Source organism: Artemia sp. Qi Xiang Cuo, chromosome 2, assembly GCF_049724085.1.
Source record: "Artemia sp. Qi Xiang Cuo chromosome 2, ASM4972408v1, whole genome shotgun sequence".
NCBI lineage: Eukaryota > Metazoa > Arthropoda > Branchiopoda > Anostraca > Artemiidae > Artemia > Artemia sp. Qi Xiang Cuo.
Window position 1 is genome coordinate 36,713,844 of NC_142795.1, and position 26,515 is coordinate 36,740,358.

The 26,515-nt window shown below is 36.4% G+C and overlaps 1 protein-coding gene across 1 annotated transcript in view; it reads right to left on the reverse strand.

Moving 5' to 3' along the window:
• Positions 1–26,005, reverse strand: part of LOC148955187 (glutamate receptor ionotropic, kainate 2-like) — a 119,892-nt gene extending 93,887 nt beyond the window's left edge. The window contains exons 1-3 of the mRNA XM_089100732.1: positions 25,853–26,005; positions 15,005–15,208; positions 8,525–8,728 (exon numbers count right to left, since the gene is read on the reverse strand). Of these exons, the coding sequence (XP_088956858.1) occupies positions 8,525–8,728; positions 15,005–15,208; positions 25,853–25,993 (549 nt within the window). The 5' untranslated portion in view covers positions 25,994–26,005. The remainder of the gene's footprint in view (positions 1–8,524; positions 8,729–15,004; positions 15,209–25,852) is intronic.
• Between the last annotated feature and the right edge of the window lie 510 nt (positions 26,006–26,515).

Consider the following 26,515-nt stretch of genomic DNA (forward strand, 5'->3'; position numbering starts at 1 on the left):
CCTTTCTTAAGTTTCTACGACAACGTTTTCTATAAAAACCTTATATGCCCCCTGGGCACAATTTACAACCCTTGCTCTGAGGGCCTTGGGGGGAATGTTATCCTCAAAAACATAATTTCCGGACCGTTCAACTACGTTGAACAGAATGCCTATCTCAAAATTTTGATTAGATGTGTTTGGGGAAATGATGGGCGTGACAGAGGGGTTTGTTGCCCTCCACTCACATTTGACTATTAAAATAGTCACTAGTCCTTTCCATTTTCAATCGAATGAGCCATTTTTAAAGTTTATACGACAACGTTTTCTATAAAAAAATTACAAGCCCCCAGGACATAACTTACAACCCTTGCCATGGGGGTTTTTGGAGGAGTTGTCTTCCTCAAATATATAATTTTGTAAGACTTTCAACTACGTTGAATAAAATGGCCATCTCAAAATTTAGATTGAACGTGTTCGGGGAAATATTGGGCTTGGAAGGGTGTCTGTTGCTCTCCAATCACTTTTGACTATAAAAAAGGGCACAAGCCCTTCCAAGTTTCCTCGACAACTCTTTCGATACGCAGTGCCCTTGTTTAAAGAAAAAAACCAATACATTGTGCCAAAATCGTTATTCACTTAGGCAGCGCTATTGCGCTACCTGTGATTCACGGGTAGATATACAGTAATTTAATTATCAAAGATATCAGTGACTACACGTAACTCTTCGGGTATGTTTTGATTCAGGTCCTGTAGAATATACCCAATACTATATATGAACAATGGGCAAAGTTTATAACTCGCAGCCCTTCCCCCGGGAACTGTGGGGGAGTAAGTCATCCTCAAAGACATATTAATTAGATTTTTGACTATGCTGAACAAAATGGCTATTAGGTGACTTCGGGAAAAAAATGAGCGTGGGAGGGGGCCAAGTTGCCCTCCAATTTTTTTGGTCACCTAAAAAGGGCACTAGAACTTTTAATTTCCGTTTGAATGAGCCCTCTCATGATATTCTAGGACTACTGGATCGATACGATCACCCCTGGGAAAAAAACAAAAAAAAATAAATAAACACGCATCCATCATCTTTCTTCTGGCAAAAAAAAAAAAAAAATAAAAAATTGCACATTTTTGCGGATAGGAGCTTGAAACCTCTATAGTAATCTGATACGCTGAATTTGATGGTGTGATTTTTATTAAAGTTCTATGACCTTTAGGGGTTGTTTTCCCCTTTTTTCGAAAATAAGGCAAATTTTCTCAGACGCGTATCTTTTGATGGGTAAGACTAAACTTGATGAAATGTATTTGAAATCAGCATAAAAATCTGATTCTTCTGATATATCTATTGGTATTAATTTGAAATCAGCATAAAAATCTGATTCTTCTGATATATCTATTGGTATTAAAATTCCGTCTTTTAGAGTTTCGGTTACCATTGAGCCGGGTCGCTCCTTACTTACAGTTCTTTACCATGAACTGTTTGATTCTGCGGTAATAAATGATTAAAACCGACACTTTGCAGGGAATGATATTTTTGTTGCCTTAAAAAGAGCACTGGGAATTCAGACTTACTTTCAAATGAGCCCTCTCCTGAATATCTAAAATCACACCCAATGGTCTTAATTAGGGGAGAAGGGGCAGCTCCTCCCTCCAAAGACACTTTTGCCAATGCTAGGTCTTGGAGTTTACTATTTTGTATCTTCATTAAAAAATAGCCTTTTTTTCGGTATTTTCATTGAAAAAATTGGAAAGCAATAAAATTACCCTCTAATATTTTGCAAAATGCCTTTCCCCCCCCCCCCCACGCACACACATAACCGCGAATTAATGTTACTGGCCACACTAGAAAAAAAAAACGTATCCACGACCACAGGAAAAATTCATATTTTTTTCATATGGCAGTTTGAAAATTCTATTTTATGATTCTAATTTATTTTAAGATATATTTCATCAGCATTACAACCCATATTACGAAAATTTACCCCCTATTTCTTATTGTTGATAAGGGAAATTTCGTTATGGTTCTAACTTTTGACGGGTTATTTTAAAGTTACTGAATTTTGCTTATTTATAACAAGCAAAAAAAAAATAATTAAGGCATAAGATATGGTCGAAATTTCTATTTATTGTTTGTATTGAAAAGGACTTTCCTTACTTACAGTATGTTAGGACGAATAGTTATATCTAGGGCACTCATTAGTATCAGGAGCTAAGTTATCTTAGCTGCAGTAACTGGGGTCCATCCTGTTATTTTACAGCAACTAAGTTTTCTGAAAAAAATTGTTTCCTACGAAAATAGCCCTGGTTAGACTACCCTTAGATTGCAAATGCATAAGTCGTTTCTTTAGGTCAAATTTAATCAAGTTTTTATTGGTTTTCAGCAATCTAATTTCAAAATAAATTAAGAATTCGATGGCGAAAAGAGAATGTTATTTTTTCCTTCCTTCGTTCAGGAAAATTGAGTTTCTCGGCAAGCTTTCACCATTCAATTTTACGCAATGAGTTCTAAGGAACCTAGCAAAGGGAGTTCTTTTGGAACAAGAATTGATAAAGAAGTTTACTTCTGGAGTTGATTTGACAGTTTTGCTTAACGAATAGGACAATGCTGCATGCGACTTACTTAAGTAATAAGTTAGATAAATAACAAAAAAAAAAACATAAGAAACAAAATGTCAATATAAACTTAAAAGTTATCAGAGAAAACTTGGGGAAGGGGAATAGTTATAAATAAGTATATATATATATATATATATATATATATATATATATATATATATATATATGTATATATTGATCAATTGATATTATTTTGATCAATTGATCTACCCCTTTAAGTATTCCCTGAAAGTCCCAACTTAATTCTCAAATCCATTCCTGAGAAAAGCCCTTTTGACAATCTGCATGCACATTGTGTGTTTTGAGTTTTCCCTCTATATTTCCTCAATTTTTCATCTTCACACAATTAGTCTTAATAGAGCAAGCATCATAATAGTAGTGGTAGTAGTAGGCGCAGTAGTAGCACTAGTAGAGTTGTATTAGTAGTAGAAGTAACAGTAGTAGCAGCATTATTAATAGCAGTAGTGGTATGTACATGTTTTTCTGTTGGCCAGTTGAACATCCCCCTCATAGTACAGGCAAATGGAGGTTTGACCCGAAACAAATTGCAACAGAAATGATTCTTACACCATCTTGTAGAGAAAAAAAAACTGAACAACATATCCATTTTCGCATATTCTGAGTCGACGCAAAATAACGGTTTTTTGGCTTTTAATGCGATTTTTTTTACGTTTTCCGGAAAAGAATATAATTTTAGTATCCGACCGTTTTTCTTGAAATGAAGTATGATTCTGATGCAGAATGACAAGCTGAGACAGAAAATGAAGTCCGATTGGGTGTCTGGTGCAAAACAAAAAAGTTTCACTATCATCAATATGCGTTGCGGTAATTTTTGTAAAGACAATCAATCGGCACTTGTTATTCAACAAATGATCGGTTGTTCGTAAAAATACCTGAACTAGGCACTAGTATAAGACACTTCGAAGGCTACGTAATGCAATAAAAATGAAAATCGTCGCATTCATCACTCAGTGTTTTAAAGATTTCAAAGTTTATTCCCAAGATTTGACTGAGAAATCAATTAGACGAAGACCTCAAGTAATGCCAGAAAGTCGAGTAGAAAACTAGTTCCGGTCAGTGACAGTCATAACCTTTATTTAAATTCGCCATCTACCCCGAGAAAAATTTTATTCGAAATTCCGCCATCTAACAGTCGAGTAATACTTTCCGGTGAATCTGCTAGTGTTCTGATGAATGATTAGCGCAGGTAAGAAGTCGGTTTTTATAATGGTGGTTCGGAACTGAATACTTTAAAAGTTTAAAGGATAAATTATTGTACTTTACTGCTTTGCGTCAAATTATTTTATGTTTCATGTCAGTTGAAGTTTTTTGTTTTTTTTTTTTTGTTTTACAGCGACATCTATTGAGAAGACAATCGTCCCCTGAAATACACCTTGTACCAACAGGTGACCTCATCATCACGACAGGTTAACTTTAAAAGTAGTTGCAATAGAAGTAGTAGTAGTAAATGTTGCACTAACAGTAGCGTTAGCAGTAGTGTGCGCATATTGCCTTTTGATGAGACGATATTTCCCCTTTAAGCAGTCTCTGAAAGTTCCAACTTAATACCCCAATTAATTCTTGAGCTAGGCTAGTTTGACGCTGTGCATGCACACAGCGTCTTTGGATTTAGTTCAACTTTCCCCTCAGTATTGTAAATGGAGAAGTATGATAGTAGTAGCTCAAGTAGTATTGGTAGCATGCAAATATTGTCTTTTGATCATATCCCTTATCATTCCCTGAATTTTCCCAATTAATATACTTACTTATTCCTGTGTTTCACCCTTTTGACAATCTGTGTAAACATAACGTGTTTTCATTTAGTTCAACACTTTCCTCAACATTCTCTGTAAGGCTCATTTGAATATCCCTCGTCTTCTTGGAAAGTAAAGTTCAAACAAACATAGCCCTCTCAATAACGTATCCATGTGCAACAATGAAGTAATTGCCTTGCCTATAGCCGTTGTCTTGAAGACTTTGGGGACGTTGACATCCCTAGAGACATTATTACTGGACCTTTCAACAAGGCTGAACAAAAGAAATCTCTTAAAATTTCGATCAGATATGTTTTGCTTAATAACTCTTTCTTTTTATAGCGAGATGTCTACTCAGTTGGAGCACTGCAGAATCTGCAAAAGAAATGTCGAAGACGACTCACATTACACGATTATTACACAAAAAGGAGATGCCGGAATTAACCAATCTAGTCAGATGCGAAGGGATACCGTTGTGGTCACTGCCGGACAGAAGGTCCATGAGTTATGCAGAAAAAATTATACACACAGGCGTAACATTGACAATGACACTCAAAGGCGAAAGGATGAGTGGCTAGCTAAAATTTCCACTGCCAAGTGCGAGTTGCGGTCGAGTACTTCACAGTTCAGGTTTAACGAGTGTTGCTTGTTTTGTGGCTGCCCTGTTGACCTCTCAGCTTCACACCGGAAAGGCTCAGATGTTTTCTGCGTTCGGACCATAGACTTTGACAAAACAATTAAAGAAACATGCGAACTGAGAAATGATGACTGGGCAGTCAGTGTTTACCGAAGGATATGCACCGTCCCAGACCTTCATGCCGCTGATGCCGTGTACCATCAGCTTTGCAGCAATAACTTTCGGACAAGCCGAGGGATTCCATTCAAATACGAGAACATGAACTGTGAGCCTGAGAAAAAGAGAAGAAGGTCAGGCAGACCAGAGGACGAGGTGAAAACGGATGCTTTCATAAAAGCGATGCAGTTTCTTGAAAGGAATGACGAAGAACAGACAACAGTCAGTGATGTAGTTCAAAAGATGCGTGACGCTCTTGAAGTGGATGTTGAACCTTACAGCAATGTTTATATGAAGAAAAAGATTCTTGAGCACTTCGGTACTAGAATTCTCATCTCGACTGTCGACGGAAAGTCGAATGTAGTGACTTTCACGGATACTGCGTCATCAATCTTAAATCAGTATCATGTGGAAGCAAGATCTGCAGATCCCGAGAAGGAAAAAGCACAGTTGCTTTGCGCTGCAGCGAAACTGTTGAAAAACGACATAAAAGGCCTACAGACAAACAAAGACGACTACGACGTTTTAGAAAAACTGGGGACGATACCGATCTATTGGTTCTCTTATGCTACCACTGTGACTTGTCAAGCAAGAAACTATTCTTCGCACCTGAGCCAAAGTCGAATAAAGCTCCCCGAATATGGGACATACACACCCTGAAAGAGAAGCTGGGACAAGATACTTGTCATCTGATCCTTTTTGCTCACGCCCTGTTAGGCTGTGACTCTACTTCGCGAAGCCACGGTGTGGGAAAAGGTCTTGCACTGAAGAGGCTGATAGAAGACAATGATTTCCGAACATCAGCTGCAGTGTTCATGCAGAAGTCCGCTTCGAAGGAGGAAATAAAGACCGCTGGTGAAGACGCCCTGCTGATCATATACGGTTCGTCGAAAGGAGGGAACTTGAACAAACTCCGCAGAGAAGTTTTTGAAAAGAAAGTGACAACGGCAAACTCTTTTGTTCACCCAGAACATCTGCCACCAACTTCTGATGCAGCCAAGTTTCATAGCTATAGAGTTTTTTATCAAGTTCAGGTATGGACCGGGGAGCCTGATCCGGAACTGAAAGCCGAGGAATGGGGATGGAAGAATAAAGATGACTTCTTGTACCCATTAACAACTGACCACCCACCAGCCCCGCGTATGCTCCTAAAGATCGTGAAGTGCTCCTGTCGTGTACAGTATAGTTCAGCGAGGTGTAGCTGCTTTAAAAACGGCATAGTTTGTACTTCAGCATGCAGAACCTGCAAGAGAACAATGTGTTCCAACTCCCCAAAAATCGACAGCAACAATGATGAAGAGAACCTAGAACCCTAGTCGTTAATCCATTCCAAATGAAAAAGTTGTGAAACTAGTCGGAATCTGATTCTCTATTTTGTATTTTTTATAAGATTGATTCTATTTAATAGACTGTGAAGATTAGACACTATGGGTTGACCCTAAATTGTATACGAAGAGTGTTTTAAGTGTGATTTACGATACTGACCACTGAAAACCAGTTCGGTTTGTAATTCACTTTCCCTAATTATTTTCTAAAAAAATGTAGATCATTCATTAATGATTACGATTTTTTTTTCTGGTTCAGTGAACAACCTATTTGATTCTATTTTCGATCTCAGCTCGTGATTCTACGTCAGAACCACACTTTCATTCAAGAAAATCGGGCTACAACGAAAATTGTATTTTTTAGGCGAAAAAAGTCGAAAAAATACAGTTACTTTTTGTATGGTGCTTCTTACGCTAAATCCGACTTCGTTTTCGGTCTCGCCATGTTATTTTGGGTTAGAATCATACTTCCGTTCAAGAAAAACCGATGTCCACGAAAATTGCGATATTTATTCGAATAACGAAAAAAATAGCATTAAAAGCCAAAAAACGGTTATTTTGCGTCGACTCAGAATATGCGAAAATTTATATGTTGTTCAGGTTTTTTTTCTCTACAAGATGGTGTAAAAATCATTTCTGTTGCAATTTGTTTCGGGTCGACCTCTTTTTGGAGCTCATTTTCCTGTACTATCATGATGACCTGGAAGGTTCATCTTTGTACAGTGAGTCGTTTCAAAAACATTGCTGATACGCCCTTTTAACAGTTTTTATTCATATGGTATGTTTTGATTTAGTTCAACTTTCCCTTCAACTTCTCCTCAAATTTTTACTTTAATATACTCAACCTTGGTAGCACTCACTACAGAAGGTGTAATTGTAGTAGTAAACAGAGACCATGACCAATCTGCCTTTCCATCATAAACACAAACAACAAGTAGAAACAACAGGAAAATTTTTCCTAAGGCCCTAGATGAATTTTTCGACCCTATATCCAAGGGCCGTCGTCAGCAAAACAAAAGAAAATAAATAACAAACTCACATTAAAATATGACCATTAAAACTAAAAATCTTTTTAGAACAGTCCAAGCATCCTTACTTCAGGGAAGTTCAACCAGGACTCAACCGTGAACCCTGGTTAAACTTTTGCCTTTCTGGTCAATTGATTATCCCCTTTATCATTTCCTGGAAATTCGAAATTAATACACTCGGTCATTTTTTAGCTACACCCTTTTTACAACCCGTATGTACATAACGTGTTTTATTTAGTTCAATTCTCCCCTCAACATTCTCAGAAGGGTTCAGCTGAACTCCCTTCGTCTTTTTGGGTACTTAGGTCAAATATGTCCCCTTTTCTCAATAAAATATACTGTGTGTAAACGATGGGCGAATTACATTACTTACGGCCCTTACCCCGAGGACTGTGGGGGATTGACATCCCCAGAGACATAGCTACTGAATCTTTCAACTATGCTGAACAAAATCGCTAGCTCAAAATTTTCATTGGACGTATTTGGGAAACGAATGGTCGTGGGAGGTAGGATGGTTGTCCCCCCCTCTAATTACTTTTGACTCTCAAAGAGGGCAGCATAACTTTCAATTTCCAATCGAATGAGCTCCTTCCAAGGTTTCTGCATAAGCTTTTATACGAAGTGCCTTGGTGAAAAAAAAAACATTCTGCCCATATTGCTCTTTACTTAGGTAGCGCTAAATAAATTTATTAAAATATCAGCAATTCATGGTCCTTGATAATACTGACAAGGGGATATTAAAAATTTCCACAACGTTTTTACTTTTACCAAGACCTCTGACAACCTATTTATGCACATAACAAATAGTCAGCCCGAATTTCTACTTTGTTCTAGAAAAGGTAAGCTGATAAAACTAATAGGAATAAATACAGTCACAAAATTATAAGGTTCATTGGAGGCACGAAGTCTACGCATGTAATAAGCAGTGAGTTTCAACTCTCTGTTCTTCGGGAGGTAATTGCTAAGCATCAGCAAGGGTAGATATACAGGGTTATTTTTACTAAAAATAGCTACTCCAACCAAATTGCTTACATGATTCATCAACTGCTTAACAATTCCATTCCATTCTCCAGTGACTGGATGAGCTACCCCGTAAACACCGTCTGGATTTAGCTCCAAAATGTAAGAAAATCCAACAATTTTAGCTATTTCGTCAAGTAACTCGACACAGAACCCGTAGAAACGATTATTTCCAGTATAGTTCTTTCCGTGATGCATAAAGATATACGGTACTTCCTTGCGTTGCAGGGAGGAAAAATAGTATAGTGTCACATTCTCATAGTACAGAGTCTAATATACATACAGCCGCACTTTAGTGCAAGCTTACATAAGAAGATGCACAGATACATATACAAAACTGCATAAACCAAACATTTTCCTCACGAAAAATCTATACATTGATAGTGAAGAAACATTTTTTTTTGAAAAAAGTTAAGCTTCTCGGTTTTTTCGTATTTCTGTCGATGCAAAACTAAAGAAACTGAAGAATTTGAGTGTCTAGAGCCGTGGTTCCCAACGAGTGGCAGATGCCCCACAGTGGGGGGGGGGGCATGATAATATTTTGAGGGGTTATAGGCAGGACGTGTAACTTTCGGCTGATTTTACTTCAAATTTTTTTTTTAAAGCCTTTTTGCCAAATATTGTTACCAAATGCATTCAATGTGCCCAAAAAACATAATAGTGTTGCAATGACGTTTTGTATTGTATAAAAGGGGTTATTGTAACTGACCCATGTAACTGAGCTTTCGGGCAGCTCAACCCCATTTAACTGAATCCTCATGCGACTGAACTCCTGTTTAACTTTACTCACCAGCAATACAGCTCTATTCAACTGAACCCTCGTGCAACTTGACCCCTGTGCAACTCAACCCACGTGTAACTCAACCCTATTTGACTTAGTCTTTTGTAGCTGAGATCTTGTTTAACTGGGCCCAGTGCACCTCATCCCACGTGCGACTCAACCCCATTTAACCTAGCCCTCGTTTGACTGGGGGTGCTGCGAATTGGACGAACCGTCACAAGCACTAAACGTCATAACATCTAAAATGAAAATCCGTCAGAACCACTAACCGTCATAACATCGACAAAAAATTTATAAGTTTATGTAATAGTAATAAATATATAATAGTTTGGAAACAAATTTTGGCTATATATTTGCACATCAGGGAGGTGGGGGTAAGGCATAGCATATAGTAAATACATAACTTAACTTAACCTAGGTACCTTTCCCCCCTTAAAACCCAAAAAACTAAAGTTTTAAAATTAATTAGTGGTTCTGACGATTTTTTTTGCAGATATTATGACGGATTTTGTCAATGTCCTGACGTTAGTGCTCCTGATAGTTAGATGTTATGACACCTTACCGTTTGACTGAGCCCCCTTACATCTCAACCCCACTTAACTAAACTATATTTCAACTGGACCCCTGTTTAAATCAACCTTTTTTTGACTTAGCTCCTGTGTAACTCACCCATATTTAAATTGTCTTTTTCAATGAACTCAACCAAATTTTGGGAAAGCTAAACATATTTGAACCAAAAACAAAGAACCAACAGAGCCGCGATTGTAGCTCATTTATGTCACTGGCAGCTAATAAAAACGCTTCCCTTTCAAGATGCAATTTGCGTGTATCTTTTCATGCATGGCAAAACTAATAATTGCTCAATTCAAGTAAGACTTCATCCAGTTTCCATTTAAGTGACCAGATTTTTATTTTCTTTTTCCTGTACTTGGTCCAATATTATATATATATATATATATATATATATAATATGTTTGAATGTTATATAATATATTTTAAAATGTTGAAATGGGGGAGAGAGAGGGTCGTTGAATTTGGGCCTCAGCTGTAAGATTAGAAATAGCTCCTACTCTGATAGAATGTAGTCTCTGGTCTAGGAATACACAAAAGTCAGAAAGAATCTGAAGAAAAATCGAGAGGTACTGGGAAGAAAACAAAGCTTTACAGGCTCAAAGTTTCTACTAAAAAAAAAAAAACAAATCTGAAAAGATATTGTGACAGTAGTGATTATTACTCTTTTAAGCAGGTTTGAATAGTGAACCAATCGTCTTTTTATTTGGAAAGTTCGGGTAAAGTATACTTTGTAAAATCAAACCAGTTACCAATTGGTGCACGTCTTTATGGGTTAAGAGAAATAAAACACTCATTTCGAAAACCTCAGAAGGTTATCCATTTCGGTGCCCCTACGATGTTTTAGTGGCCGGCTAGTGCTGGGGAAAAAAAGAAAAAGAAGATACATTCGGGTAACAAACACTTTCTTGTAATTTTCAAGAATTCGTATTGTAATTAATTTTAGTCTTGAAATGAAAAAAAAACAGCTTCTATAATTAACGATTCAGCTTTCTATTTGGATGAATTTTTTTCACTTGGTAGTTTTTTTTTCAAAACTTTTTTCTGCTCTCCATTTGCACCGGTGACTGAGTAGGGGAGTATTCAAGAGGGGGGTTTTAAACACCAGTAAGAGAATGCTTGATCATGGAGATTTCAGTGGTCGACCTTTTATGGTTTCAAGTGTTTACACTCCAGAATGACACTAAAATTGGATTTTGACACGAGGTATTTTGCCATGAGGCAATTGGAAAATTCCATAAGGCAGTTTCTGATGGTTCTATGCCATGAGGAAACTATAAAAAGCGTGTAAATGTGAATATTAGATTTCAAATAACATTAAAAAACTCCCTATGATATCATAGTGCCCCATCAGTACTGGAAAAATTAAACAGAAAAATGGAGACTTATTAGCGTTTCCAGTTTTTTTTTTTTTAATTCCCAGAAATGTTTCCCAAAATAAGCTTTTACTATTAATTTAAATAATAGTTATCTTTCCTAAATCAGCATTAACAAAAAATTTTTCTTACGAGATGGTGTTTTTTTAATGTGTCTAAGATTTTGGCTACTTTGGGCACTCCTGTACTAAAGTACAACTAATGCTGCAACAATGCCCTAAAGTGTGTTCGAGCCCTGGGTATGGAAAGATCTGCTAATTTTCGAATATATAGGACAGAAGTATAAATTGTTGTTTTTAAATGGGGGGGGGGGTAGGTTAAGTGACGATTGAGTTAACTGAGGGTTCAATCGCACAGAAGAAGAGTAGAAGGTGGGTTGAAGCAAATGGGGGTTGGGTTGCACAAGAATTGAATTAAATGGAGGTTGTATTGAATAAGGGTTGACCTGAATATGGTTGTGTTGAACAGATGATGAGTTGAGTGAGGGTTGAGTTTGGGGTTGAGTTGCACGTGGGTTAAGTTTTACAGGGTTTAGTTAAACGGGGACTGAGTTGCAAGAGGATTCAGTTGGACGAAGGATCAGTTAAACGGAGGTTGAGCTTGGTGAGAGTTCAGTTAAACGGGCTTTAGTTGCATGAGGGTTCAGTTGCAAAGGGGCTTAGTTGCACGAGGGTTTAGTTAAACGGCGTTGAGCTTGGTGAGGGTTCAGACAAACGGCGGTTTAGTTGCGAAGGGGTTTAGTTGCATAAGGGTTCAGTCGCACGACGATTCAGTTACACGAAAGTTCAGTTACATGGAGGCTTAGTTGCATGGGGATTTAGTAACATGGAGTTCAGTTCTACCTTGATTAAGATGCATAAGGGTTCAATAGCAAGGGCCTGAGTTGCAGTATAACCTATAAAAAGTTTTGTGTTTAGAAAATATTTTTCATTAATATAAAAAATCTATAGGACAACCCACAACCCAAAAATAGATACCAAGTTAATGGCCATTTAAGTTTCCTTCGGGTGAATACCCTTAGAATTTTTAATAACACAATTTAAATACTAGGAAAGGAGCATCAGGAGTTTAGAAATGTCTTGGTGGGCACGGCCCAAAATTGGTTGAGAACCTCTGGTCTAGAGTCAGGAACGGCTTGTCTTAAAGGGCTTGAAGTTCCCAAATCTCATCACAAAAATCAGTTTTCGAATTTTTTTTTCAAATTCAAACTTTTAAGTTTTTAAGTCCCTAAAAGACAATATTCATAAGATTCGTCTGCACTTTTATTATTTACCATCAATGGAATTACCTGAAGATGAAAACTAATACTTTTTGTGTTCTTGTTGATAAAAACTGTTAATAAAAACGGAAAAAAGAAGTAAAAAAAGAAGGGATTTGGATCTTTGAATAACAGTAAAAAAACTACTTCTTTTTCATGTGAACCATAAGCAACTTTTTATTATTCGATAGTGGGAGCAAAGAAAAAACAGCTTATGCACACAAATTGTAAGGCTCTATAGATGTAAATACAAGGTTTTTAGAAGGCTTGTTGGTAGAAGGTAACATCACAAGGTAGTCGTCTTATCTTGAGATAACTGTAGCCCATGAAGACCTTTTGTAACCGGTCAGACATTCATTGATTAGCTCATAAAACTAGGCCTCTATTGCCCCAGGCTCCATGAAATATTGCAGTAGCAGTAATTCAAAAGCTACAGCTACAGAGTAACACAAGCAACAATGTCAACTGAATTGAACTTAAACCAACTAAAGGTTAAACAAAATTTCTAACGGTAAACCCGTAACAAATTTGACTGAGATTTCATAGGTCGTTCTTATCGATGTATATGACAATAATATATCCGTACCCTTACAGAGATTTGACCGACGATGGGCAGCCGACGCCACAGTAATAGCTGTTGTCAAGAAAGTGCCTCCAATTAGGTTGATGAAAAGAGATTCTGGTACTCCCATCCTTCTATATATAGTGGACCAGTTATAGAGCCTAGAAGGCTCTATATGAGGAATTTAAAGGTGACAAGACTTTAAAAACTTCCTTTCGCCTACGGACGATAGGTTGTATTCAGAGCCCCAAAACCACAATGTGTAAGGAAGCTCTGACTCCCCAAAAAATTGTGTTGAAATCTGAAAACCGATTTGGTGAGATGTCTCGATCAAAGTATTTCATCCCCCTACCAGATTACCAATTGAGGTGGGATCGACTCTAGACCCCAAAAAGGAAAGTAGCATACTAGCTCCTCCATTCTGTCAAAAATCTGGCAAGGGGTTCTGATAATGCCATGATGAAAAATATGGAGGGACTCAATACCCCCACTAAGCCTGGATGCAGTAATAACCTGAAAAAGGGCAACGCTAGGATATTTAGTATACTCCTGGTTTCTACCAAATTTGGTTCAGATCTGGCAATCAGTTATGGTATCCTGATAAAACGAAATCAGTTGCGCCGAGATACGATAAAGGATGACTAGGATTGCTTATTTTCACACAAAGTTCTATTGAAACCTGAACATGATTTTTTCTTTCTCTTTTCTTATAAACGACTTGACGATATACTTGGGGACTCCCCTCCCCAATCCAGAAGATAACTAGTGTCTAGACACCCAAAGTTTCTAACCGTCACATCTAGCCTACTCATGCTTCCAACAAAGCTTGATTGAGCTCCTATCATTTGTTTTGCTGCACTTTCTGACAACAAGAATGTAAGCACCCAGCTCGTCCTACACAAATAATAGGACAAGATAGGGTCCCCTGAATAGTTCAATTAGTGTACCCATTCTTATTTCCAGGCATGTTTGTTAAGGATTTGCGTATCGCTTCTGTTATATTAGATGATGACAACCTATAAGCACCCCTCCCCGCGTCATAAGCACAGCTCAGATTGCATCTTAAGAGCCAAAAAGCATAGCTTTACTTTCTATCAGACTTGGTTAAGACAGGGTTACCCGTTCGGTTGTACTTGCCTAGCAAGAATCCAGAAACCCCCCTCTCATCTGCTTACATGTAAGTCGGATGTATTATTCAACATTCTAAAAAATAAAAGTTTCTTTTTGTTTCGGAAAATTATGAGGTAATTCAAGCCTCAGAAAAAAAAAACTTTTCTTCCCCATTTTTCTTTCCCCATAACCGACTATTGTTTTGAATTTATATCTCTTACCTTTACCAAGCTAGGGACTGCTTATCATGATAAAAAACAGAAGCTGTAGCAATACGCCAGAAGTTGGGCAGCCTCTTTATATTGCTACCATTTTTTAATCCGCATTGAAGATACCAGAACTTTTTGCTGTAGCAGGTATATAGGAGTCGTAAAATAAAGAAGACGTAATGCCTCTCAAAGGCATATATCAAAAGCTTAATCTGGAAGCACATGCGATAAGAAAGAAAGGCACTTGTTTAGTATCCAGTAAACACGCGATAAGTGAAGTTTCGATAATGTTAATGAAATAAAACAAAATAGGATGAAAATATAATAGTTTGGAAACAAATTTGGGCTGTATATTTGAACATTAGGGGGGAAGGGGTGGGGGTAAAGCATAGCATATATTAAATACGTAACCTAACCTTACCTAGGTGCCTTTTTTGCCCCTTCAACCCAAAAAAACTAAAGTTTAAATCTTTGTCACGGAGTGAGCAAAACCTAACTAGGCAGCGAAAACTTGTTTTTCATATAGCATCTTTGAGATTTCGATGCGGTCTTTCTCGCGTGTTTACTGGATTCTAAACAAGGACCGAAATAAATGACACAAACATAACAAGGAAAAAAGTTGTTACCTGATTTGTTGTCACGACGAGGGTGACATTCATGTTTCCATGATCATACAGTGCCGTGTGATCAGTAATGTTAATCCCATTGTCTAGTGTCCATTCTCCAACTTTAACAAATTCATGAGCTTTCAGTTTAAGAAGATCTAATTTGAAATTAACCCTTTGTCCTTCCTTGAATTGAATGGGACCAGTCAAACCTCTATACTCAACCTAAAAATAGTTAAATCTAAGCAAAAGCAAAAAAAACTTAAAATTTAAATCTTCATCAGGGGCAGCAATTGATGAGACGGAGCATGGAGGGGCCTAGAGGGGAGCTTAGGGGCGAATTACCTTCGCCCTAAATTATGATAAAATTCTTTTGCTGCTTGTGCTGAAGAGATTGAAAAAAATTGAATTGTCCTTCCCCTTAGATTTTGAAAATGATCCTTTTCTGCATCATTATAAAAAGAAAGTGATGAAGATTCTGCCTTCCGCCTGCTTTTTCGTAAATTGACGCCCCTTGCACACATCATAATTATCAATCTATTTTTTTTTTAAACACAAAATCCTATCGCAAACAAAGACAACAGATACTGATTTAGATGAATAACTAAATACTAAAACGAGTGAAAATTAAATTGAGTGCTCAGACCAAACTTAAAACGAACATAAATTACTCATCCAGGATTTTGGCTACTGCACCCCCCCCCCACCACCCATGCCTATCTATAAACCTTCTACAGTCTATCGCGTCATTTGTGATTTATTGAAAACTATATGCATTCTGATTTCTAAACCGTGCATTGTAATTTTCCAAATTTGGACGAAGAATAAAAAACATAAATCACTATAATAATCAAGATGAATGAAAAAACTAATGAAAATAAACTGAATACTTAATGCAGACTAATGATATTAATTCCTGGAGATCTCAGCAACTCAAGATTCAAGATTTTTTAATAACAGTATTTTTTTATGATAATTATAGAAAAAATGTAAAAAACTCAATTTGCATTCACTAAATCGCAAACGACACAATGGATCTTAGAAGGTTTACAGCTAGAGGGGGGAGGGGAGGATAAAAAAACTCCTGTTTGTAGTAATTTAGGTTAGTTTCAAATTTGACTAGAGTATTCATCTTAATTTTACTTATTTCCAGATTAAGCTATTCATCTATATCAGTATCTTTTATCTTTGTTTTTGATGTGTCTATTTGCTTTGATTTCTGTTTTTTGGGGGGTTTATTTATTCTGTTATAGTATTTTTTGATCGTTTTAAGTTTTAATTATTACAGGGGTATTTCTGCTCGTCTTAAGTTTTAGTATTGCTCTTTACTTTTCTTTGAAAAACTTTTTTCAAAAATATATAGTATATATATATATATATATATATATATATATATATATATATATATATATGTATATATATGTATATATATACATATATGAGACATCCCTGAGCTCTCTTTATTTCTTACTCTTTATTTCTTTATTTGTGACTTTTGACGTGAGTGTTTATTCGGTAGGGTGTGGAAGGCCGGTCATTCTGACATGCACATAATGTCTTCATTAAACTCAAAATTTCCCTCAATATTCCCTGAAAGTTTCAACTTAATGTCATTAGCTGTTCCTAAGATATTGTAGATGCGCCCTTTTGAGCACCTGGATACACATCTGGTATTTTAATTTAGTGCAGCATGCTTTCAACAGTCCCTGAAATTTCAAACCTAATAACCTTAGTCATTGCTTAGTTATTAAAGATAAGCTCTTTTGACAACCTGGATGCAACTAAACTATATTGATTCCAACAGTAGTAGCACTAGCAGTAGCAGCAGTTATAGTAGCAGCAGCAGTAGTAGTAGCAGTAGTAGTAGCTTTAATAGTAGTAGCAGTAGTAATAGTAGTAGTGGTAGTAGTAGTGGTGGTATTACAACTAGTCGCAATTGCAAGAAGTCGCAGTTGCAAGCAGTCGGAATCACAGTCGTAAGCAGTCGCAGTCGCAGTTGCACGTTGCCGCGAGTGGTCAAAGTTGCAGTTACAGCAGTAGGAGTAGTTGTAGCCCAGAAAATTTGAAGTTAATATCTATAGCAGTTTCTAAGATAGAGCATGTACGACCTTTTGATATCCTGGATGTACATAGTTTCTCTTGATTTAGTTCGACGTCCCTCTATATAATCCCTGAAGTCTAACCTTAATTTTCTAAGACCCACACAGGATCAAGCATTCCCCCTTTTCTAATGATAAATCCTATATGTAAACAACAGGGCAAATAGCTTAATTTACAACCCTTGCCCAGGGGCGTGTGGGAGGTCTTGGCGTTCCGGGAGGCATAGTTACTAACCTTTTTTTTAAACTATGTTGAACAGAATTGATATAATAAAATTTCAATCAGTATTAAGGTGGGGCGTGCATTAAAAAAGGGCTAGAGAATGACCACTGTCCCTCCAATCATTTTTCCACGTCTACCTCAACATGCCCTGAAAGTTTCAACTATATACCCTCAGCCATTCCTGAGATATTACTGATCCGCCTTTTTGGCAACCAGCATGAACATAGTGAGTTTTAATTTTGTTTAAGATCCTCCTCAACATTTCCTGAAAGTTTCACCTTAATACCCTAAACCTTTTTGAGCGCCCACACACCCCTTTCCCAATTACACATTCCATATGGAAACAATGTGGCTGCGGGGGTCATGTCATCTCGAGAGGTATAGTCATTTGACATTTAGAATATTTAAAAAAGGAACATGGCATTGGATTTTACAATGCCTGCCGGCGGTGCTGATCCCCATTTGATGGCCCTGCAGCCAAGAAGTGCAATGGGGGGTTGGGGATCAGCCATTCTGTGCTTGATGCATGGTTGCAGCAGTAACTGTACCTTAGTAAAGAGCAATCCTCATCTTATTGCAGCAAAAGTAAAAAAAAAACAGCTTTAAATAACGTTCTAATCTCAGAACTTTTTCTTGTTACATAGTTTAAAGAAAAAAATCTTTCTGAATCACAGAAAGAGTAACTTGCAATAGCCAGAAAATGTAGTTGAGAAAGCTTAAAAAGCGTACATGCCACACAAGGCCGTATCCAGGGGGGGGGGTTACCCGGTTTGAACCCCCCCCCCCCCAAATTTTTGACCGACTCAAAAATAAGTCGAAAATTAATAAAACCTAGGTAAAAATCAGTAAAATTAGCCGAAAACTGAGTCAAAAATTAGTAACCCCCCCCCCAAAAAAGTCAAAAATTAGTAAAACCCCTCTGAACAAAAATCCTGGATACAGCCCTGATGCCACAGTAATGGGTTTGTAAGAACTGCCAGAATTCGGATCTTTCCCTTTCTTCAAAACAGATGTCCAGCTGCCACATAAAAAAGGCTATAAAAGGTAAAGGGACTTAGCAATGCCCGTTTCAAACAATAACTTGAGCTGAGAAGTAAGTTCTGGAGAGCTTATATTAAGGTGCTTAATATTAATTCGGTCAAGTTAAATTAATTTGAATTTAAGATGACGAATATAGATTATAATAATATGTCTATTAACTGGTACAACATGTTTTGGTTTATGTTTGACGGCACACAATTTGTCAGATAATTTGTCAGAACGACTATGAAATTAATTAAATTAAAAAAAAGACATATAAATAATATTTTATCCAAGAACTATGGGAATTATGCCACAAGCTGGCGAAAGTTCAAGTTTAGACACATTCAAAATGTTACTTTATTTTGTTTTTAAGAAACTCATCCCCAGAGGACCGAACAGCCCACAAGTGATAATTAAATTCACGTTTTGCTTTCTCGTTTAGTTTAAAAAACTGGCCACTTGGGTACCTCTCAAAGGCAACCCATATTCTTAACCAGAATTTGACTTTGTTTTTCGCTTTTTTGATCTATAGATAACATTTGGAAACAGACTTCTGGATGTTTACCTGAATCAAATCATAGGTACAGCTTTTGCAAATCTAAGACACTGGACCGTGTTTTTTATATTATTAAATAAAAAAATAAACACATTAAAACTTAAGACGAACAGAAATTATTTCGTATATGAAAGGGTTGTCCCCTCCTCAACGCCCCGCTCTTTACGCTAAAGTTTGACTCTTTCTCATAACTCTATTTTTTACAGCAATAAAAAAAACTTCTATGAAAAGATTCTATGAATTTTGGGGGGTCGTTTCCCCCTTTTTTGAAAATAAGGCAAATTTTCTCAGGCTCTTAACTTTTATTGAGTAGAACTAAACTTGATTAAACTTATATATCTGAAATCAGCATAAAAATCCAATTCTTTTGATGCATCTTTTGGTATCAAAATTAAGTTTTGTAGAGTTTCGGTTACTATTGAGCCGGATCGCTCCTTACTTACAGTTCGTTGCCACGAACTGTTTGAAAGGTTTGACGGTTCACACGCATCACTCATAACATATTTGATGTTAACAAGCTAAAACGGCATAGGAATACTCGACAACAACAAGCCAAGCATAGATTAGTCCATCAGATAAATGGGCCAATTCGCATTATCCCAATTTACTACTACTACTTCTAACAACTCACTGCAGCACCAAACCGCCTAAAATCAAGATAGCTACGCACCCCTCTCTTCATCCAAATCTATTCAAAGCCTTCCTTTGTACACCCTCGAAGGAAGTTTCAGTTTCCGTTAATTTTTTTTCCTTACGAAGATTCCAATTTCTTTCCTTACGACCTCCTCACACCCCAATTGGGGATGACCTGGTTTTCGCTTGGCCTTAGATGGTTGGCTGACAAGGAGGATATTTGGCAATATGTCATTCTTCATCCGCAGAACATATCCTAGTCATCTCAAACTTTCTCTCATTATAGCTGTAGAAAGCGGAAATGAACCAAATTTTTCATAAAGCTTACTGTTTGAAATATGGTCAGTCAGACAGGTGCACGAATCAAACCCTAGACAATTTCTCTGAAAAATATCTAACAAATTCATATAAACAAAAATTTGAATAAGATGAAATCACGCGAAAATTAATTGAAAATGGCGAAATATCTGGGATTTTTTTTTCAATATTTGTAAAAACTTTACAACATCGAAAAGTCTAAATTTTTTTGAACATTTACTACTAAAATTGAAGAAAAGACCGCATGAACAATAATCGAAACTAATAAAGATACCATCGACTGCAGTGGAAAATCTGTGTTTTCGCTTGAGCAAAGTTGGAATATATATTTTAGCTGAACAGCAATTGGAAATATGTGCTTATGTGAACTGTAAGTAAGGAACGATCCGGCTCAATAGTAACCGAAACTTTAAAAGCGGAATTTTGATACCAATAGATGCATCAAAAGAATTGGAAATTTATACTGATTTTATATAAGTTACATAAAGTTTAGTCCAACTCATGAAAAGTTACGAGCCTGAGAAAATTTGTCTTACTTTCGAAAAAGGGGGGAAACACCCCCCAAAAATCATAGTACCTTAATGAAAATCACACCGTCAGATTCAGCAAATTAGAGAACCTCACTGTTGAGGAGGTTTCAAGCTCCTATCTGCAAAAATGTGGAATTTTGTATTTTTTGCCAGAAGAATGATCACGGATGCGTGTTTGTTTATTTTTTTCTCCCAGGGGTGATCGTATTGACCCAGTGCTCCTAGAATGTTGCGAGAAGTCTCATTCAAACGAAAATTAAAAGTTCGAGTGTCCTTTCTATGTGACCAAAAAAATTGGAGGGCAACTAGGCCCCCTTCCACACTCATTTTTTCCAAAGTCACCGGATTAAAATTTTGAGATAGCCATTTTGTTCAGCATACTCGAAAAATTTAGCAAATATATCTTTAAGGACGACTAAATCCCCCACAGTCCCCAGGGGAAAGGCTGCAAGTTATGAACTTTGCCCCTTGTTTACATATAGTATTGGTTATTGGGAAGCATACAGACGTTTTAAGGGGGGGGGGGTTTCTGGTGGGGGGTAGGGGTGGGGCAGGGGAGAGGTTTAAATTGGAGAATCTTTCCATGGAGGAATTTTTCATGGTGGAAGAGATTTTCCATGAAAGGGGGCGAAGGAGTGACCCGGCTCAATAGTAACCAAAACTCTAAAAAAGGAATTTTGATACCAATAGATACATCAAAAGAATTGGATTTCTATGCTGATTTTAAATATATAGGTATTATCAAGTTTAGTTTTACCCATCAAAATTTACGAACCTGAGAATATTTTCCTTATTTTCGAAAAAAAGGGGGAAACACCCCCCTAAAAGTGAAAATCACACCATCAGATTCAGCGTTTCAGAGAACCCTACTGTCGAGGTTTCAAGCTCCTATCTGACAAAATGTGGAATTTTGAATTTTTTGCCAGAAGAAAGATCACGGATGAGTATTTAATCCCCCGCCCCGTTTTTTCTCAACATCGTCCGATCAAAATTTCGTGATAGCCATTTAGCCAAAAAAGAATTGATATGTAAATTTCTTTGTAATTATTCGTGCAGGGTGAGCCAAATTCAAAATTTGCATCATTCAAAAACGTTAAGAAACTTAATAAAAAATGTTTTTTTTAACTGAAAGTAATGAGCGACATTAAAACTTACAACAAACAGAAATTATTCCGTATATGAAAGGGGCTGTGCCTCCTCAACGTCCCGCTCTTGACGCTACAGTTTGACTCTTTGTCACAAATCTAGTTTCTAAATTAATCAAAAGAAAAATTTTGCGTAAAGAGCGAGGCGCTGAGGAGGGGACAGCCCCTTTCATATACGGAATAATTTCTGTACATTGTAAGTTTTAATGTCGCTCCTTACTTTCAGTTTAAAAAAGCATTTTTTTTTATTTAATTCCAACCAAGGGCAAGGCTGCAGTTCGCTTCTGCCTGAGCTCACGGTATGAAATATTCTGAGCTATTGAAATATTAAAGAAATAGGTTGTAAACAAAACCTAGTTCTCGAAAAGTGTTAGCCGTTAGGTTTATGGTGAGAGTTTGATCAGTCTAGTCATCGATATGGTCACTCCATAGATTAATCTAAAGTTATATGAGATTTCATATGAGGCTGTGCCTCCATAACCATTATTTGACAAACAAAGATACGTGAAAAAGAACTGCATTAGCTATAATATTCTTTTTTTTTAGTGAATTTGGTTAAGTTGGCTCTCCATCAAGATTCTATTTCTAACACAAAATGCTGTTAAAGAAATATCGGTTAGTTTTGGAAGCTCATCAGGAATTTGTGATGGAAAAGTGCTTTTCCATGTATGTTTTTGCAATTTCCAAGTTATTCGCTATTCAAGAAATGGAAAATTTTATTGTACTGTAGATGTTTTTGTAAGTCTATAAATACAAACACGCGACAATTTACTACGTTGTATCTTTGCAGATGACATGTCCGCTTCATAATTTAGTTTCTTCAGACTTTTTGATAAGTTTATATTTAATGAAAACGTTCTGCAGTACCACTGAAGGTAATTAAATCCTAGCTTCAATTAATAATATTTATTTTTTTCTTGTTTATTCGCTATTGAATTTTTAGTGTGTATTTGCATAGTGAAGTCATGATTGCTAACGAGATTCCTTTATAGATATTTTAGATAGGGATTTAAGGACAAAAAGCCCTTTTTAGTTTTATTGAATAAAGATACATAACAAGTTTTTTCAAATGAAGGTAAACAGTGATAGTACAGAAAACGTAGAGCAATGAAGAAAAGCAAGCTAATTAGCAGCCTGTGAAAAAAAAAGAAGAGAAATAAAAATATTTCGTCCAAGACCGAAAAAAAAACGAATACAACGAAGAGGAAAGTCCATGGGACAACATAAAAGACAAATTAAAAACAAAAAATAGAGGGAGCCTTTACTCAAGTGGCCTAACGAGGAAAAGATTTTCTGAAAGGGGCAGTTGCCCCCCTGCCCTATAGCAAATTACGCCCCTGATATTTACTCATCCTTGAAATACATTATGGCATTATGGAGCAAGAATGGTTATGGTAAGTTCTAAACGGTAAAATGAACGACAAATTATATCTTTGTTTAGTTTTCCCTAAGAAATGTCAATGTCAGGTGTAATTGAATGACCTACTTTGGCAGTAATGTTCAATAGATTGCTAAATATAAATATATAGATTGCTAAAAATAAAGGCTGAAATATATGGCGCAATATAGATTGCTAAAAATAAAGGGCGAACAAACAAAAAGAAGTGGTCTGGGTTGTTATAGACGAGCTGAACCGAGAAAGACTAAAAATTCTCCGACTTTTAACGCAGCCGTTTCACGTAGGTTTCCAGAGAGGTTGTTGAAATTCAGAAATATGTTCTCCAAAAGTCACTCTTAATAGAGGTTTCACAAAAAAGAACTTATCCAAAAAAGAAGTTCTTCAAAGAAAAGGCAAAAAGCAAATTAAATTATAAACGATCGAAAATTACTGTCAAGGAATAATGGAGACCAAAACGATCAGGAATTAGGATAAATAGTCAAGTTAAACTTAAAAAGAACGAAAACTACAACAAAACGAGAGTAGGGCTAGATACTCTCGAGTAAGCCTTGTAAAGGCCAGCACGTAATTTTCACTTTACCGTAAACAAATATTTTATTGAGCAGTGTCTACAACAGTGTGAATAGTCTCACAATCCACAACAAAGCAAAACAGAAATTGATATATCATCCATAAGTAAGGCTTACAAACGAAAGAAGTGCAGCGTGTCCACTTTAATCCCTCTCGAAATCTTTAAACGGCTTGAATATCTCCCGCATTTTATTGATTTTGTTTTGAATGTTTTTTCGAATAGTGTGGTTTTTATTTGTCAAAACGTAAACAACAACAACAAAAAGAAAAAGAGGATCACCATAATTGACCATACAATTGGATCACCATATAATCACCATACTTAGAACGAATAAAAATATTGGGTAAAGGACAGGGGGGGGGGATTTCCTTTCCTCACCCCTTGCTCTTTACGCTAAAGTCTAAAAACTCTTTAAAAATACTTTTTATTCAAATTAAACGGCCCTTGTGTTTCAGGAGTCGTTATTAAAGAATGCGGACAAAAAGTCAAATATTAGCGTAAAGAGCAAGGGACGAGGCAGGGAAATCCCCCTTCATATATGGAATAATCTCTGTTCATTTAAGTTTTAATGTTGCTCTTTACTTTTAGTTGAAAAACTGTTTTTTTCATTTAATTTCTTTCGGTTTTTAGTATCATGCCAGGAAATCTCCCTTTCCCATCCTGCGACAATTTAATCCCCACAGGAAATTCTTATTGTGACCCCCCCCCCTGCAATATATCTGAATGTTTCCCAACAACAAATATTATATATAAACAAAGGCCAACTAACATAACTTACAGCCCTTTCATCAAGGAGCGTGGGGGGTCATATCTTCCCCAAGGCATAGTTGCTGGACCTTTCAACAATACTGAATCAAATGGCTATTTCAAAATTTTATTCAGATGTCATTGGGGAAAAAGGGGAGTTACAATCTTTTTGGTCACTTAAAAAGGGCATTCAAATTTTTAATTCCCGTTCGAATGAGCACTCTCCTGATCTTCCAGGACTATCAGTTCAATACGATCACCCCTGGCGAAAAAACAAACAAAAACGAATAAACACGCATCCGTGATATTTCGTCTGGCAAAAAACACAAAATTCTATGTTTGTGTAGATAAGAGCTTAAAACCTCTATCGACTGTATAGTTTTATGATATGCTGAATCTGATGGTTTGATTTTCATTAAGATCACTAGAGTTTTTGAGGGTGTTTCGCAGCTGTTTTTTTTTAAATCAGGCAAATTTTCTCAGGCTCATAGAATTCAAACAATGTTACATATTTAGAATCAGCATAAAAAGCAAATTGTTTCGATGTAATAACTGTTATCAATTGTTTTTTAGAGTTTCGGTTACTATTGGGCCGAATCGCTTCTTACTTACAGTTCATTACCGCAAACAGTTTGATACGAGAGAAAATGTTTAAATATATTCTTTTACAATAATAGCCAAAGTTTTTAGAGCTTTGGCTTTAGGAAAACTTAAAGGGTATTAGCCCTACTCCTGCACGTGGTAATTTTTGTTCGTTTTAAATTTGACTTGATTATTCAATTCAATTTTTGTTTATTTTTTTTTTAAGTGGGAATTATTATATGATTTTATTTCCGTTTGTCGTTGGTTTATTACAGCTTTTTACTTCTCTTGTAAAAACCCTTTTTGGAAAAGGACTGTTTTAAATTGATTTTTGTTGGTTTTACTTGAAATTATTTTTTATTTGTTATAAAGGAAAATTTGTAGGGTGTTTTTTTTTTATAATTTTTGAATTATAATTTTTGTTGGCCATATTAAATTTGGACAAGTTTTTCAAAAATTTTAATGGTAGTTTTACTACAGAATTTTGGATCGATGGGGCTGGTGAAAATTATTCAAGTGAATGGAAAATCTCCAAAGGTTTTAACCTTCTATGGGGCCGAAGCACTTACCCCAATACTGTTACAACCTTGAACATAGAAGAATTATTGATCATTCATTTTAATCTTATTATAATTATAATTTGTTTTAAATGTTTGTTTATTTGAATATGCCTTACCCGCTTTCCCGTCCAATACCCTCTCACATTTTCAACTGGATCCCTCCAAAAGTTAATACTTGTTCCTCAAATATTGCAGATATCTTATTTTGATTACCTGAAGGATACACAGCATCATATGATTAAATTATAGCTTTTCTCCCAATTCAATGTCAAGTTGCCCCCCCCCCTTCAATACCCCAATTCGTTCCCAATCCGTAATACTTTTCGAAGAAAGATCAAATGACATGTCTGAAAAGATGAATTAAAAGTTTAAACTAAGATGTTTATGATTACATGATGGAGTCTGTTGTAAAGTGTTGTACAAAACCTTCAAAAAGCAAGCCAGATTCAGCGGAATTTCAAAAACAAAGTTAGAAGATCTTACTGAATTGATATAGTTAAAGAGAGATGAGCCATCTGCCCATGGTTCTTCATCGGCACAAGATATGTTCATACGTCGTAAAAGAGCTCCACGATCCAGAGCTTGCAAAGCTAAGGCGAATGTATAGACTGCATCAATTATCATAGCTGATTCAGCCTGCAATAAAAACAAAGACGAAGTATGAAGATTAATTAGTCATGCACGGTATTCAAAACTATCAGAGGGTACGTCATGAGGAAGAATTAAAACCCATATATTCAACAGTAAAATACTGAAAGAGTAGGCCTGTGGATTTAAATTTATCGCCTCTGTCAACGCACGTAAGATTGACGTTTTTGGTGAGAGAGGGGTAAGAAGCAAGTTATGTTTATAAATTGACATGAATTATAAACAAACTGTATCTTTAATAATGGATATAGCCTGGTAGGGTTATAGCCTAATTTGGTGTTTAAAACCCCGTATGTTCTTTATCTTTATATGATGCAGCCGCATAGTATTAACATCGTAAACATCCGTAAAACTGTATAACCCTCTGATTCCACATTTGCAACTCTTAATCAAGGCCGTATCCAAGGGGGAGGGGGAGGGGGGGGGGGTTAGAAGGTTTGAACCCTCTCCCCCTGAAATATTTTCTGACTCGTAAAAAATTAACAAAAATGAATATAG